This window comes from Euphorbia lathyris, chromosome 1, assembly GCF_963576675.1.
Source record: "Euphorbia lathyris chromosome 1, ddEupLath1.1, whole genome shotgun sequence".
NCBI classification, from domain to species: domain Eukaryota; kingdom Viridiplantae; phylum Streptophyta; class Magnoliopsida; order Malpighiales; family Euphorbiaceae; genus Euphorbia; species Euphorbia lathyris.
Window position 1 is genome coordinate 128327029 of NC_088910.1, and position 17917 is coordinate 128344945.

The window sequence follows — 17917 nt, forward strand, 5'->3', positions numbered from 1 at the left end:
ATGCAAAGTTCAACGCTAAAAAAATAGTTGCTTCCTAATCCTTCCATTATAACGACCCGGTCCGGAGTGGGTGGACCCAGGGTAGAAGGCTTGAGCAAGGAGCGGCCCTAAGGGATGACGATGGGGGCAAGAATGAACTGAATCCCCATCGGAAATGAAGAGGGAGTGATTGAGGCTTATTAGTAAGATGCAAATCTAATACATGCAAACGCGTTTTAAAGCTGTTAGACCCAAGGTGTTGGATTTGGACGAGGTGTTACATCCATGTTCCAATAAATGAAGAAAACTCATGCCTAAGCTCTTGAGTGTTAACAAAATTAGACAAAAAAAAAAAAAATGGCGTCTATTGTCCACAAATACAATCAGAATAGCTCCTTTGGTATTCTAAACAAACCTGAATCATATTGCATATAGAGAAATAAGAGTAAGAAACAATCAAATAAAGATAGAGTACAAATTCAGTTAATCTGATACAGACCAGGCCATTCAGGCCTCCAACTTTTATCTTGATCCCATGACCCTAGCAAGAACATGACATAATAGACATTTGGGAAAGAATGGACCACCTGAATCTGAGAAAAAAAGAAAATCAAAGGTCACAAGATAGTTAAAAACCAATTATAAGTAAATCAACTGAAAGAAGTTATCTTTACTTAAACCTAATTATTTAACAATTTAACTATTTAAAGAAGAACAATCCCAAATTGATTCCCAATAACCCGCTCAAATCGTAATGTGAAATTATTTTCATGTTCAGATTAGTTGTGGAGAGCATAAATGGTGAAGAGCCAAGAAAAAAGACAATTAAAATTATTAGAACCAAAAATAAATATGAACGAAAAACGCAGAGAAAACAGATTTCACTATTTATCTTGAAAGCAACTGATTGACGGTGAAACACAAAGTAGTAAAGAGAAGAAGTAATTCGAAATTTACAAAAATAGAGGATCACACAAAGTAAAACAAAGGATTGGAGCAAAGAAAAATATTGATTGAGAACAAACAAAGAGACTTTAACCTTTAAATTGTTTAAATGTGTAAGAGAATAGTGTTGTTGAAGGAATAGAACGGAGAAGCACTATCAGAAAACCCATATTTCAATCCTCATCAGAGCAGAAATGTGAAAATAATATACCTGTGCCAAATGTTGAAGGATACACAATGAATGAGAACAAAGGCGTACAATAAGAAATAGATAAGAACTGCAATTGCCCGTAAATATTGGCTAAAGAAGACAATAAAAGGGAAAATTAGAATTTAGAAACCTAAAAAACATAAAAATAAAATTTAAGCACAATTTTCAAGAGAAACATTATTGCAATTATACTTACCTGCATCAAAATGGGACAACATGAGAAAAACCCTAAAGACAAATGTAGAAGAAAACCCGAGTGTGAAACTGAAAAGGAAAGGAAAGTGAATCAGTAAAATATGGAGGAGGAAACGATAAAAAAGTAGAAGATAGACTATGAGTCAATAGACTAGGGTGAGAAAAGATGAGACTGAAAATCAGCTTCCACAAAAAAAAAAAAAATTATTTGAAGCATTTGATGGAATGATTGGTGAATATCAGTTCAACAAGCAGTTGAGGTAAATGAGGGTGGGCGAAGATTGAGGGAGTGGGAGAAGAGCAGTTATGGAAGGTTGAAAAAACATTTTCTCGTAGCGGGAAATAAGAAAAATTGGAAAAGAAAATACCAAAATTGGAGAACGCGACAACTTAAATGTAAGCTACTTTAAATATAGTAATAGATATGTTGTTGTCCATGAGTAACTGATTTGTAGCTAGGGGCAACAACGAGGCGGGTATGCATCGCCCATTACGCCCCCAATATTTTTGGGGAATCCCAAAAACGGTTCGGAGATTTTTTAGCATGCACATACGTCCGCACGGGTGATGGGAAATCCCCAAACCCCAAAAAAAAAAATTTTAAAAATGAAATTTAAAAATTTATTTATAGTTTATGTACACACTTGTTTAACTAGTGTATTTGTAGTTTATCTAAGGTTTATATTTGTTATTTCATTTCATTTGTAATCTTGAACTATGAAATAATACATGAACTATGAACTAACAAACCATAGTTGTTTGATTCAGTTGTTCATCTATTAATTCAACAACTATGGCTCTATAGGTTATTAAGATATAGAGCCAAAAAGGTTAACCTATTTCAGATTTATAATTTCATGAATCACATTCCAAATGTTTTATTAAATTCAACCAATGTAATTCAAAGGACTGCAGAAAGTGCCAACAATTTAGGCTTTATACATTCCACTGCAAAATTAAAAATAGCAAATACTTATACGCACAACATTCTAAATAAAATGAATCAGACTAGAAGAATAAAAACCCAACCTTATAGAGTACTACCTAGCCGCACGTAAGATTCTCTATTTGATTCACGACTTACTGATGTAAAATTACAAAATGGACGTGTAGATAGTTGCATGGGTAGAGGATTGAGTTCAAGTCATTAAAAAGCAAAGTCATGAGATATAAAACAAAAAGACATCCAAAACTCTAATTTAGTAACAGTTGTTTTTTTTTTTAAATAATACGGTTGCCTGTTTATTATGCTTACGTTCCTCAACACTTAGCTGAGGAGTGAAAAAATCCATACCCAAATTCTGGAATTTATATATCACCATTGTCATTCAAGCTTTGGGTTCTAAACCAATTTCTTTCTTATGCCAAAGGAAGAAAATCAACCCAAACAGTAAAATAGAAGAAACCAAAGAAACTCGAATAGGATGAAACCTTTTTCACAAATCGGAACATGCAGTTAATTTATCAAACAAAATAGGAAAATTAGTAAAAATCAGAGGAAAAAACTAAACAAATCCAAACAACAAAAATGGAAAAAAGAGAATTCTAAAATTATCAAAGTAGTTGGAAATAACTCTATTATAATTTTATCCCCAAAAAAAAACACATTAGAGATCAAATCACGTACCAAAAATAATGATAAGCAGCAGCCAATAAAGGTATAAACTCCACCAACATTCATTCTTTGTTTGCATTCAGGAAAAGAAGATGTTTATGTTATAAATGTTCAGATTTTCCTTTTAATACTGTCAAGAATTGTCCATATTTAAAGAGGATAATAGACTTGACAATTTCGTGTTCGTGTCGTATCGAATTTCGGATTAGTGTCAAAAACCTAAACAAGAACACGACACGAAAATATTTTCAGTCAAAAACTCAAACCTAAACACGACATGCTCCCAACACGAGTTTTTTTGTTTAAATACCCAAACATGTTAACTCGACACAACCCGACATTAGTAAACATATAATTAACTGACCTATATGTTGAGTGTGTCTACCCGACAAGTTTTTGTATGCCGAATCAAATTGCCAATTCCATGCTTGATTTCCGTAACATAGACCCGCATTTCTTATGTATGTAGTTTGGTCGCTTTTCATCGTCATCTCCAATATGTATCAATTCAAAGATTTTCCAAACCGTAGAAAACTTTATTCTGCCTTTTGCTTGCTTTATGTTAGCCAAAGAACTCAGATGGAATACACAACTTGTCAGCGTAATATTTTATCAATTTAAACAAAAAAATGCAACATTTCAATATATCAAACCAACATGAATTAAACAAAAGAAAATTGATCTATATAGATTTGCCAAAAGATAGAATAAACAGATATAACTAAAACAAAAATAAGCCAATATATCAAGGCAATAATTTTCATACTTCATTATATGCCAAAAGCAGATGCCATATTCTAAACACATATTAAAAAAAAAAAACAAATGATATATACCAAAACCAATAGGTGAAACATAGGTGATGCAATAGCATTTATAGCCACTGTTAATTGACTTGTAATGCAATGGATCCTTTTTTTCTATTCCTTAACAGCGGTTTTGATCACATGGACCTTAATGACCATTTAGTTTTTAGTCATTCACTATTGGATCTAGACTTATTAGAATCCTAAGGTGGAGATTCAAAGCATCCTACGAATTAGATTTAATAAGCCTAGATCTAACGGTGAATGACCAAATTTACTTGGTCATTAAGGTCCATGTGAATATTTCTGTCCTTAACAGATTCTTCGAGGGAAAGAACGAAAAGCTTACATAGACTTCATATGCTTATAATTTATTCCAAACAAGGGATATAGTTGTTTCATTTGTACTTCAAACAAAAGCAAAGTATGATACCTGTAATCTGCTATGCACTGCCATTTATGGAGACCTTTGAAATGAATTGGACTTCAGGGACCAAAGATCATGTGTCTCCAAATTGGATCTGTACCGATGGGGCCGAGAAAGAACCAAATTTTTTTAGTGCAGGGCTGAAGGCGGGGAAGTTCTAGTTCTACCCCCGAAGACTAAATTTGGGCCGGGGTATTACTATCCCCAAACTGTGGGGATCCCACCGCCCCGCCCCGCCCCCGAAAAACATTCCGTGAAATACCCCAAGAAACAATATATATATATATATAACTGACCTTTTCATTTTTTTAATCAATGCAATCATCCAAAATGTACACGTCTCAAGTATACATACCTCTTGATAATTGCAGTGTTCCAATGAGTGGTTTGGATCAACTAATTTTCCCTGCTTGTTCTTGTTAAAGCAGTCCCATATAATAATCTGCTAAGAAGAATAAAAATATAACTATAAAGGGCGGCCCGGTCGCATTACGCGTCCCCGCTGAGCGAGGGTCCGGGGAGGGGTCCCACCACAAGGGTGTATTGGGGGCAAGCCTTCCCTTGCCAATTTAATTGCCAATAAAAATATAACTATAATTAAAATTATTTGGTTAAGCAATTATAATTATAATTAGGGATGAAACATGGATAATCTGAATCTCTCTTGAATTATAATTATAATTATTTGGTTAAGCAATTAGAATCTAATAAAGGAATGTGTTGAAAGCATTCATCATCTTAGCATTTCGTAGAACATATTGAATTGAAGAATACAAATCAATAATGAAGAAAAATGAAACTAAGGTCTTCTTTTTCTCTTGCCTTATTAGCTGTTCACATATTTTAATTCTAAATTGATTCCATCCTAGTGTCACTGGCTATACTTGTTAATGGGGAAAATTACATACATGCTTGTACAACCTTCATTTTTTTCACATAAAAGTCTACAACCTTATCATGACCTCCCACTAAAAGTGTACAACAACAGGTAAAAACGAGACCGGTCATTTTTACATATTTTACACTTTAGTGGAAGATCACTATAAGGTCGTGGAGTTCTGTGTGAAAAAATGAAGGTTGTGCACCAAAGTGTGAAACATGGTAAAAGTTGTACATGTACACCATGTATGTCATTTAACGGGTACGCCACAGTTTCATAGTTCCTTAGGAAGTATCGGGTGCTTCATAGGTTTCTACTATGATTAACAACAATGTTCTTTCTTTTCATTTTCTAAAAAAACTAAGTCTTATGCTTTTGTTATGATTTTATTGGTATATGTATTAGTGAGAAATGTGGTATGCTGTTTTTAGATGAATATGTTGTTGTCTATGAGTAACTGATGTGTTGCTAAGGGCGGCAACCAGGCGGGGGCAGGGGCGGGATGCATCCCCCATTCCGCCCCCTATATTTTCGAGGAATCCCAAAAAAGTTTGAGGATTTTTTAGCACGCACATATGTCCGCACGAGTGATGGAAAATCCCCGAACCTCCAAAAAAATTAAAAAAAATAAAATTTAAAAATTTATTTATAGTTTAATTACACACTTGTTTAACTAGTGTATTTGTAGTTTATCTAAGGTTTATATTTGTTATTTCATTTCATTTGTAATCTTGAACTATGAAATAATACATGAACTATGAACTAACAAACCATAGTTGTTTGATTCAGTTGTTCATCTATTAATTCAACAACTATGGCTCTATAGGTTATTAAGATATAGAGCCAAAAAGGTTAACCTATTTCAGATTTATAATTTCATGAATCACATTCCAAATGTTTTATTAAATTCAACCAATGTAATTCAAAGGACTGCAGAAAGTGCCAACAATTTAGGCTTTATACATTCCACTGCAAAATTAAAAATAGCAAATACTTATACGCACAACATTCTAAATAAAATGAATCAGACTAGAAGAATAAAAACCCAACCTTATAGAGTACTACCTAGCCGCACGTAAGATTCTCTATTTGATTCACGACTTACTGATGTAAAATTACAAAATGGACGTGTAGATAGGTCCATGGGTAGAGGATTGAGTTCAAGTCATTAAAAAGCAAAGTCATGAGATATAAAACAAAAAGACATCCAAAACTCTAATTTAGTAACCGTTAGTTTTTTTTTTAAATAATACGGTTGGCTGTTTATTATGCTTACGTTCCTCAACACTTAGCTGAGGAGTGAAAAAATCCATACCCAAATTCTGGAATTTATATATCAATATTGTCATTCAAGCTATGGAAAAATCAACGAATATCTAATCTTTAATAGATTCATGTCAGCAAATTTTCTAAAACAACTAAAGCAAAAAAATGTCAATGAACGGTTCTAACAACTGTGACTAGGGGTAAAACCAGAGTACATGACATAGGGACCTACCTTTTATACCCGGAAAAAGCACTGTCAACCAGCCCCCCCACCACCATCTCCCAAGATATCAGCTCCCGGCCCCCATAAAGGAACTGCTCCATCATGTTCCTCCATGTCATCCTGCAATTTAGCTTCAATTGCATCTAAATGCATCTGAACATCAGCTGCCGGTGCTGGTCCCCCACCACCATCTCCCAAGATATCAGCTCCCGGTTCCAATAAAGGAACTGTTCCATCATGTTCCTCCATGTCATCCTGCAATTCAGCTTCAATTGCATCTAAATGCATCTGAACATCAACTGCCGGTGCTGGTCCCCCACCACCATCTCCCAAGATATCAGCTCCCGATCCCCATAAAGGAACTCCTCCATCATGTTCCTCCGTGTCATCCTGCAATTCAGCTTCAATTGCATCTAAATGCATCTGAACATCAGCTGCCGGTGCCGGTGCCGGTCCCCCACCACCAACTCCCAAGATATCAGCTCCCGGTCCCCATAAACGATCTCCTCCATCATGTTCCTAGTCATCCTGCAATTCAGCTTCAATTGCATCTAAATGCATCTGAACATCAACTGCCAGTGCGTGTCCCCCACCACCAACTCCCAAGATATCAGCTGCCGGTCCCCATAAAGGAACTGCTCCATCATATTCCTCCATGTCATCATGCAATTCAGCTTCAATTGCATCCAAATGCATCTGAACTGTCGGTGCCGGTAATGGCAATCCAGCTAGCTGGCAAGCCAATACGCAAACATGGTGAGGTACATGAGTACACAGAACCATACCTCTCCTTCGAAGCAAAGCGAGGTGATATTTGAAGCGAGTGATGTTAGTTCTAAGAAATCTAGCACCACAAAACATGCAGGCAGCATATCTCTGATCCTGCCCAGGTGAAACCGGAACTGCATACATCCAAAGTACAGATCGTACCATGACGAAAACTGCATAAATTTTTTTAAAAAAAATAAGAAAATAAGAAAATAATTTAAAACTGTACCATCGAAACAATAATTAAAAACAAGAAAATAATCTGATTTAGAAACTAGAAAGAGAATGGGTCAGGCCCTAAATCTGAAATTGCATGGCACAAATCTGGCCCAGCCCACACAGTTACCCCTGATCTATAAAAAGTTGTTTGCGTTTATTTTGACCTATTATTTTATGATATTGATTACAATAATTAATCTCATTTGGTGCAATTTAAATGAAAATTAGAATTGCATAAGGAGACCTCTTAAATTTTTACCTTTGATGATTACTTATCGCAACATAATTGTCATAATATCTTTCATGTCTGCTTAATTGTCGAAATTTTTATATAATATTTCATACCGGAAAACCCCTTGTTTTTTGTTTCTACAACGTTGGAGAACATCATTTTTTCCACATGAGTAGCAATCATCTCCTTACACATCAGTTTAGACGAAAATTAGCACGTGATATCATACGGAATATATCAGTGTATGTGTGTTCTCATCTCAAGATAGTAGAGACGTCGAGATCAAGGGAAGCTGTCATATCAAGATAAATAGAAATAAAATATCTCCTCAAACAAGTGGACCAATGGGATGTTTCTTGATTCCTTTTTTGGATTGGAACCCTTCGATCTTGACTAGGATTTGAGAATCCCAAATCAAGTATAATACAAACTACCTAAAATACGTCCATCATCTAGCTCTCTTTCGAGAAATCTAAGGAGAACATGGACTAGCGGACTTGCCCCTGGGCATCCTATAAACATAATGTGACTCCATACTCAAGTTACATACACACATCTATTGCAATTAGTCTTAATTACTCATTACTCTTGCATAAAACTCTGCCAACTTAACCATTATAGTGTGGTCATCGGCCAACGGCCGCACGCTGATCATCTTTCTGACTTATCTTAGACATTGGAAAGATCTCTTCAGGCACACGAGTACAATCTCACAGATTCTTTCGCATCAAATTGATGCATTGAATTAATTCAATATTCAGTTTTTTAGTTTGGTTTTTTCATATTTTGGTTTGTCATCAGTTTATAGTTTTAGATGTATTTCGGTGTTTGGTACCATTTGGAAAAAAAATGTAAAAAGATGGAATTGTATCGAATTACTCATACTCTACATTTATATATAAATATATACATGCATATGTGATTTTAGGTAGTTTCGGTATTCATTTTTTTCAGTTCAATTTTGAATCGATGCACACTCTTACCCTAACTTGAGTCCGAACTAGGGTTCCTCTTAAGTTTTGCGATATCTTCGACACACTTCTACATTGAAGTTGACAAGCATGATCAGTTTATTGTAAATCAAATTTTAAATATCAACTCGGCTCTAAAATTTGATAGTATTTGACAAACGGGCCAAATACAAGCAGTTTCAATATTGGAAATTTTGTCAAAAAATAAAGTTATCCAATTGTCATATTTTCATTAGAAAGATTCATTAGGTCGAAGGCATAGTAGAATCTCCACACACGTTGACTCTTAATTCAATATCAGTAGACATATAACTAATAGTAGTGACATGTCACTTCCTGAATACACGAAAACTTATTTTGGTTCCAGACCATAGTAGAATTTACATGTCATGACTCTCAAATTTCCAATAATTCAACCATTTCAAATTTCCAATATCCATTCCGGTTCTCCCGTCTGTAAATGGTAGTGTTTGAGGGAGGATTTAAGAATGTAGTTAAATAGATGGTATGATCTATAGCAGCATGTGATTTTGTAAAAGTGGAATTTGCTTTAAGTGCAGGAATATCAATCACTAAATTGAAGTTATGGGTTTTGCTTTTTTGGATTTCATTGTGTGTAAGTCTGATATGTTTAAACAAATAACAGGAATAAGGTTAAGTGTGCCTATGCCCTGTCTTAAATATTTAAGGGCCCTATGGAAGATTAAAAAATGAAAATAGGTAGTCTGCAAAAGATATGTGGGAAGTAGTGTGATTTCAGGGAAATTCTAATATTAATGATAGATTTTAGGACCTCCAATCTTAGAAAGAGAAGCAGAAAAACAAAAAAATGAAATACAAAAGATTTTAGGACCAATGTCATTGATAGATTTTAGGACCTCCAATTTTGGTGTCTGTGTAGTGAGATTTATTGTACACTCTATTAAAGGGGCCTTAATGTGCAGAACCAGGACCCCAAGGGATATTGGACCTAGATTCAGAGTTCGAGTTTACTTATTGAAGAAAGTCAAGACCATCGAGTTCAAGGACAGGTAGGAAGAAAGCAAAAAGCAGAGCTACCTACTAAAAGGCAAGAGCCTTTATGTCATCGATTCTATGCTATACCATTCAACATCCTGCTGCACCAACTCCTAGCTGTTAGCCTCAGAGTCAATATATTATAGTAAGAGTTAGGAATTCTAGTCAATATATTAGGACTAGAATTCCTAACTCTTACTTTCTACTTCAATCCTTCAGTATCCGAAAGGAAAGGTCAGAAGGTCTATCTCCCTATTTCTAACCACTAGTTCCTAATAGAGTACTCGCTGAACATATTTAATCCTTTAATTATATATTTGTCATTAGGCACTTAATATTATAAAGAATAAATGATCTAAAAAGATCAATAGCTTAATAAATCAAATAACTCTAAATATTTATACCATTTGAAAAATACAAAACTGTTTTCAAAAGCTAAAGAGAAAAAGATAAAACGAAAAAAAAAAAAACATACTCAATTGTCATCTAATTTAAATTGAAAAATTGAGGGAAAGTTATCCAACAAATATTCAAATAATATTATCACAATAAAAGCAAAGTGTTGTGGCAAAACATATTGGAAGAAAGTGGAAAACGAAGTAAAACCATTACTTCTATCTTGTATATCTTTATCATGCAAGGCCTAGCTTTATGTCATAAGTTCTCCAATCAAACCTTTTATTATGCAACACTGCAATAATTAAAACTTAAATCAACAATCTGTTTAAATCAATCTCAAGCTCATCCTTTTCCTAAATTTCTGAAGCATTGATCAATCATGTATGTGTCAAGGCCTCTCTCCTTGTACAGAAAGCACCCTTCTGCACTTGCAGCAGAGCAACCTGAAGGTCCTTTTACTAGTTATTTAGTTATTACAGATGAAGAACCTAAAGCTGATGATACTTATTGTTTTGGTGCTTGTAAGAGGATGAGGGTTAAGAAATTGCCTTTCCCTCAGGATAAAATCCTTAATGTTGTTCATTCATCTGATTAACAAGATACTTATATAATTATATTGCTAACAAACTTTGGTTTCTTTCCTATTCTTGATCTTCCTCTTTCTTCTAATTGCTACAATGTCATCAAAGCTAAAGTCAGATTCAAAGGGTACACTTGTTTATATCTCCGCATAAGCTACTATGTTATTAAGTACCTATTTATATCCCCAATTTGAATTTGGAAACATGTGTGAATTTATGTGCAGGCATGCATGCATATTTTCAGGAGATATGGACATGGGATTATGTTGCTTCAAGAAAGTAATAAATGACAGAAAGCCCAAGCCTTTAGATCCAAGAAACATTAACAAAAAATTCAAGATTCATCGCCATTATGGACAATGCAGCAAATAAGTAGAACCACAAAGTAAACGAATCTAATTACCAGTGAAGCGGAATCGGGTTGAAGAAGTTCAAATTAGTGGAGTTGGCCGAACAGCACCGGCGAATCTTAACGCAATCAGAATCAACCAACGCGGAGTAACAGCAAGAAACCGAGTTGAGGGAGCCTAGCGTGAAATCATACACCAACGAAACCGAGTCAGAATAAGCTGATATAAGAGACAGATCATCGGCAGATTTCTTTGGTGGTAATCGGACAAACAGCACAACCAGACAGATCGCCGGCCGAAACCAGTCGGAGACGCACAGTCGGAAAAGAAAGATCGCGGAGCCAGGTGGTCTTATTTTATGACGGTAGGGACGATTGCTTCCATTACTGACCAGAAAGACACCAAATTCTCCTTTAGGAGCTTCAACTGCGGCCGATTTCTTTGGTAGTAAGTAACCGCAAAGAGATAGATCGCCGGCCAGTCGGAAGCACACCGTCGGAAAAGAAAGCAGATGAAAAACCTTAGTAGCGACAGCCGCGATAGCGAATGAAAAATATGCAAAAACCCTCAACAGGGGTAACTCTCAAAAGAGAGAAAGCAAAAATGGGTAAATAATATGCTTTTTCTAATAAGATAGAATAAGGTTTTTCATCCAATGGTGAACACCAATATAATTACATGTATTCCAAGAATATTAGTGCAGTTAGACCTGGGTAATATTTAATTGAATAAAAGTTCAGGCATAAACTCAAGTCCACCAGAGAAAGTTGGATTAATTAGTTAATATGTTTTAATAGTTTTTTTTTTTTTTGAAGTCAAAACAGATAAAAGCTTTATTAATCAATTGCTAAACAATAATAAGATAGCAACAGAGTGCTTAAAAAAGCAGGCTCGGTATGCCATGAAACAAAATTGTTTAGCTAGCAGATGAGCAATATGATTGGCAGTTCTTTTAACACTGCAAACTTGAACCTCAGAACAACAGGCAAGGGCTTGATTACATGCTTCAATGATAACACCAAACTCCGTTCGATCCCGCGGCCGAGTTTGAAGAGCATGGACCACTTCTGCTGCATCCATTTCAATAATCACCTTTGATCGGCCCAGAGCTGCCAGCCACTGCAGTGCCTTGAGCAAGCCCAGAGCTTCTGCAATTTTGGGAGCGAAAACTCCATCCACTCGACCCGCATAGGCCTTCTGAAATATGCCCTTATGATCACACGATATGCCCCCAAATCCGATCACACCAGCCCCCGGAGGACATGACGCATCAATGTTGAGCTTAATAAAATTTTCACTAGGTGGAGACCACTTAGTAGTACTAGAGGACGGAGAAGCCAACAACGGACGAACCTGTGCTGCTGTAAACTGTCGAAGGAAGTCCAGGCACAACTTAGCCGCCACAGGAGCTGGGGTGTGACCGGTGTCCCAGATATGAGCGTTCCGGTGTGTCCAGATTTCCCATACCCCATACAGACCCGCAAACATGCCTCCACAGGCCAGGAGTGCACAATCTCCTCAAACCATTCTAAGAAGAAGTTCGTACCTGGTATGTAGTTATTGATATCCATAGCTTGCCAGAGTCGGGCTGCATAGTCGCAATCAATAAAGAGATGCACTGAGTGCTCCACATCAGTCCCGCATAAGCTACACGCCTCGTCTGACATCAAACCTTTTCCAATTAGAGTGTCACGCAGTGGGAGGAAGCCACGACAGAGTTTCCATACCAGCATTTTTACACGAGGCAGCAAGGGGAAGGACCAGATCTTGGTCCAGAGCACAGGGTCCTGTCCTTCCGTAGTACCATAATAGGCTGATTTAACCGAGAATATACCCCTCCTATCGAAGTGCCACATGAAGGAGTCATTAACATCATAGCTGCCCGCATATAGAGACCGAATAGAAAGAACAACCTCCGTGCAAAACAAGGATTGGAGACGCGGAACATCCCACGCACATTGTCCGTCCAGCCGTAGTTCAGACACTGTCATCTGCTCAAGGCCATCTGCGCACTGTGTTCGGATTCTAAAGTTCTGAGTGTCACTGATCCATGGGTCCTGCCATATGTTGATTTCGAACCCGTTTCCTATCCTTTTACGAAGACCCTGTACCAAGACATCCCTGGAACTTTAAATACCACGCCAAATCATATTGGGGTTTGAGCCCAAGTTTGATGAGATAAAATCTCCCCTTGAGAAATATTTAGCTTTGAGGATTCTACAGAATAAAGTATCTGACCTAGTTAGGAGATGCCATGCTTGTCGGGACAACATAGCAAGATTAAAGGACCGGAGGTGTCTAAATCCCAGCCCACCATTATCCTTACGAACACACAATTTTTCCCAAGAGGCCCAATGGATCCGATTTCTTCCTTCCGGGTTCGAACCCCACCAAAAGAAGTTCATCATGCGTTGGAGTTCCTCACAGAGAGAAACATGGATAAGAAACACACTCATACAGAAGACCGGAATTGCTTGGGCAACTGCCTTGAGGAGAACCTCTTTACCTGCCTAGGATAACAGTTTGCTATACCAACCAAATAACCGAGACCACAACCTGGATTTTAGGTACGAGAAAACTACCCTTTTATTTCTGCCCACATACGCAGGGAGCCCCAGATATTTGCTCATATCTAAGCTTTGATTAATTCCTAGGATATTCCGAATCTCCCGACGGGAATCTTCCTGAACCTTCTGGCTAAAGAAAATTCCAGACTTAGAATTGTTAATAGCTTGCCCTGAGTCCCTTTCATAGCGATCCAGGATGCCTTTGAGGGATACTGCTTCGGTGCGGTGAGCTCCACAGAATAATAGACTATCATCAGCGAAGAGGAGGTGAGACGGAGTAGGGCCGTTTCGAGCAACTCGGCTTCCTGTTAGTGTACCATCTTCCTGGGCTTAGTTTAAGAGCTGTGATAGACCTTCGGCACATAAGATGTACAAATATGGGGAGAGAGGGTCCCCCTGACGAATCCCCCGCCCCGGAGAAATTGGCCCCACCTTCTTTCCGTTGACACAAATCATATATGAAACCTGCTCCACACACATCATCACCCATTTAACCCAAGTTGGGTGAAAACCCAATTTCTCAAGCATCTGCTCCAGGAATTCCCAACGGATGCTATCATAGGCTTTCCGGATCAACTTTCACTACCACAGAGCCCTGGGGGCCCTTTTGTTTACATCGCATTGAGTGAATAGTTTCAAAAGCAGAGATAACATTATCAATAGTTAGCCTACCAGAGACAAAAGGCAGATTGCTCCTCAGAGATAATAGTTGGGAGGAAACTCTTCAAACGGTTTGCTAATACCTTGGAGATGATTTTGTACAAAACGTTACACAGTGCAATCGGTCTGTAGTCATTCACTAATTTGGGGGCATTAGATTTTGGAATAAGCACAATATCAGTAGCACCAATAGCTTGTGGGAAGACGTCGCTATTGAGCCACTGTACTGCAGCCTTAAAGATGTCCGTCCCACATAGATGCCAAAACCTTTGGTAAAACCCCGAATTGAAGCCGTCAGGCCCAGGCGACTTATCCGGATGCATTTGAAAGGTAGCTGTTTTGAATTCTGCTAATGTGAAGGGCTGAATAAGTGATGTGTTCATGTCATTGGTAACACGTGAAGCAACATAGTCAATCTGAACCACCTGCTGGTCTACTGCTTTACTGAAGATTCTAACATAGCAATCCAAAATTTCATTCTCAATGTCACTGATAGCTTCTACTATAGTTCCATCTTCAAGTTGTAGGGAACTAATGTGGTTCCTGTGTTTTCGTTGGGAGGCCGATGCATGATAGAATCTGCTATTCCTGTCCCCATCCTTAAGCCAATGGGCTTTCGATCGCTGCTTCCAGTAGCAGTTTTCCTAGTCCAAGGCTTCAAACAGAGAGCGACGAGCTTGAAGAAGCTCTTCGTCGTTGACATTAGGAGTTGTAGATAAGGCGTGGTCCACACGGCCCTGTGCTTCCTTTAGTTTGGTTGAGAATTGACTACGGAAGTTAATTCCCTAACTTTGTAATTTATCCCTACACGAGGTGAGTCGCTTCAAAAAATCAGATTTGGTACATTGTTCCCAGCATTGATTGACAAAGTCGATGAAGTTCGGTTCCTGTAGCCAGTACTGTTCAAACCGAAAAGGCCATTTATGGTTCTGCACATGTTGTGTTTCAGCCAGACGGAGGATAATCGGTAAATGGTCAGATGAGGAGAAAGTGTTGCTTCTGATGGAGGCACAAGGAAATTTGGTAAGCCAATCTGAAGAAACCAAACAGCGGTCCAACCGCTCTTCAACAAAGCTAGGAGTTCCGCGGCTCCATTCCCATGTAAAATCGTAGCCTTCAAGGTGTAAATCAGTGAGGTTGTAATCTGATAAAGCTTGCTGGAAGTTTAAGATCAGGTTTGTTGGGTAAGTAGCACCCCCACGTTTTTCAGCCGGGTCTAGGATACAGTTCATATCTCCTAGCACGCACCATGGTAGCGAAGACCGAAGACTAAGATCTCTGAGTAACGACCAAGAGAGGACATGTTTTGCTCTATCAGACTGGCCGTAAAAACCTGTACACCTCCAATCTCCAGTCTCCCTATTCGAAATAAGAACATCAATGTGAAAATTTGAGAAGCTTAGGATAGATAAGTTGATGTTGTTTTGCCAAATACAAGCCAAACCGCCCCCGCGTCCTTCACGATCCACACAGAAAACATTATCAAACCCAATGGTATTTTTTATCTGTTCAAACTTGTTAGCATGTACTAAAGTTTCAAATAAAAACATAAACAACGGCTTAGTGCTCCTAAAGATTTTCTTAAGAGCCAACACTGCTCGGGGATTGCCAAGCCCCCGACAGTTCCAGCTAATGCCAATCATTGCGTATGGCGGGGCATCTCCTGCCCGGCCGATGGTGGGATAAAATCAGTATCTCGAGACGAACCATTAGCAGCCATATCCTCATAATCTGGGCATGTACCCATTGTAGTCAAATCTCTTAGTATCTGTTTGCATTTTTTATCTTCCAAGACCTCAACATCCAACTCGCAGTCCTCTAAGTCTGGCATAGAGTTCTTCGAATTTGATCCATCCCCAGTTTCCGCCTGTAGCTGGGACCCTGGGGAATATAACATACTGCTTTTATCAGTTGTTAAGGGCTTACCATCCCACCCTCTTAACCATTGTTCCCCTCCTCCACCAGTAACTCTCTTTGGGAGAACCTTCAACCAGGGGCCCCATTCTTTTGTTAGGTTAGCCTCAGGGTAATCAAATTGACGGGAGCAAAAGATGTCTGTATGACCAATCAAGCTGCAGATATAACAGAAATAGGGTAGTCGTTCATACTTGAATTGCACTAATTGGGAGCAGCCTGTTGTGGTTCTTATCTTCTTCCATCTCTTCAATGGGAGTCGGACATTCATGGCAATTCGGACACGCATATAGCTGCGCCAAGTCCCGGTATCGTTATTAGCATCATACTGGAGAAATGTTCCTATGAAACCTCCTAGCTGTTGGTCGACAGCTTTTGACATATATCCTGTAGGGAGATTGTGAATTTGTACCCAGATTGCAACCTCAGATAATTCAATGCCCATCGGGTCTGTTCCACTCACGAACCGTTTTAGAAGTAGAAGATGGCTATCAAAAGCCCAGGGGCCACCGTCAAGCACCTGGTTCAGGTCAATAGGATGAAAAAATTGGAATAGGAACTTGTTGTTTGGCAGTTGTTTGATACTCAGGCCTTTACCAGGCGCCAGATAATTGCTAGTCTGTGTTGCATCGATGGAAAGTGCACCGTTCTATCAGTGAATAGGTAACCAACAAGGCAGAGTTTTGTGTTAACATCGAGCCGGTCCTCCCTTTGGCCAGAGAGAACGAGTTCATCAGCTTCATCACCCTCGATCGATAAATTTTGCATATCGTTATCCATGTAGTGAAAGTAGTAGAATAGCAGGTTATCAGAGAAAGCGATAATATGGAAGGAAGTTGTGAGGAACGTAGCCGCAGATCACAGACAGGGAAGGGGCGGCTGCAATCGTAGTGAAGATAGTGATAGAGGGTTGGCGGCAAAGAGTTTTTGAAAAGGACAAACTCTCAACAGTGAGAGAAAAAAAGCTCTCAACGAGGAGAGAAAAAAAAGGTTGTTAATGGACTAATATGTTTTAATAGTTAAAAAATTAATTTAGAACTAAATTAATCAAATAATATATACTTATATATTAAGGATATAAATCTATAATTATGGTAAGATTAAAATTAAGATTTAATTTGAAATTAAACTCTAACCGATTAGTTATTATATTTAATGGTTACGAAAACAACTAATAAGTAATAAAGTAATATTTATATAGATGGATATATAAATAAATACAGTCCTGATCACCTGGACCCTAAGGTCCAAGCATTATTTGTTCATTAATCATTGGATTAAGGTGGTTATAATCCAATGGTTAAAAAAAACCTAATATAATATCCGGATTAAATCTCTTTTTTATTTTTTAACTCTTAAGACCAAATAATTTAATATTCCAGATAGATAAAAATGAGAGAGATCGGTAATCATGGGAGAGAACCAGAACGAAGAGAGAGAAAAGCACCCAATTCTTGACGAAGCTGAAATTAAGAGAGACAAAGCTATGAATAATTGGGGATTTTTGGATTTTTATTTCAATTTCTGAAGAACGGAAGGGAAAAGAGACGGAGGGAAGATTAAGATCGAGATCGACCTTAGAGAGAGAAAGTGAAGAATCGATGCATTGAAGAGAGATGTATATCCCTTTGTATTTCCAGGAATTAACAGAGATAGAGAGCTAATTGAAGAATCGATCCATTGCTTTGTTCT

The 17917-nt window shown here is 37.8% G+C and overlaps 1 protein-coding gene across 8 annotated transcripts; it reads right to left on the reverse strand.

Moving 5' to 3' along the window:
* Positions 1 to 308: 308 nt before the first annotated feature.
* LOC136210975 (uncharacterized) lies at positions 309 to 11848 on the reverse strand. 8 transcript variants are annotated; one of them, XR_010678265.1, is made up of 7 exons: positions 11138 to 11842; positions 6557 to 7488; positions 4534 to 4620; positions 3310 to 4272; positions 1332 to 1399; positions 1019 to 1135; positions 309 to 572 (listed from the first exon to the last, which is right to left on the reverse strand). XR_010678265.1 is itself a non-coding variant. In XM_066002458.1 (6 exons), exons 3-6 carry the CDS (start codon positions 3434 to 3436, stop codon positions 459 to 461), a joined length of 399 nt encoding a protein of 132 aa, XP_065858530.1. In that variant the 5' UTR covers positions 3437 to 4620; positions 6557 to 7449; positions 11138 to 11847; the 3' UTR covers positions 309 to 458. The 8 variants fall into 8 exon arrangements, 3 of the variants coding, with proteins under 3 accessions (XP_065858530.1, XP_065858529.1, XP_065858531.1); XR_010678266.1 differs by having other exon boundaries at positions 1019 to 1225; positions 3310 to 4620; positions 11138 to 11845; XR_010678263.1 differs by having other exon boundaries at positions 3310 to 4620.
* Between the last annotated feature and the right edge of the window lie 6069 nt (positions 11849 to 17917).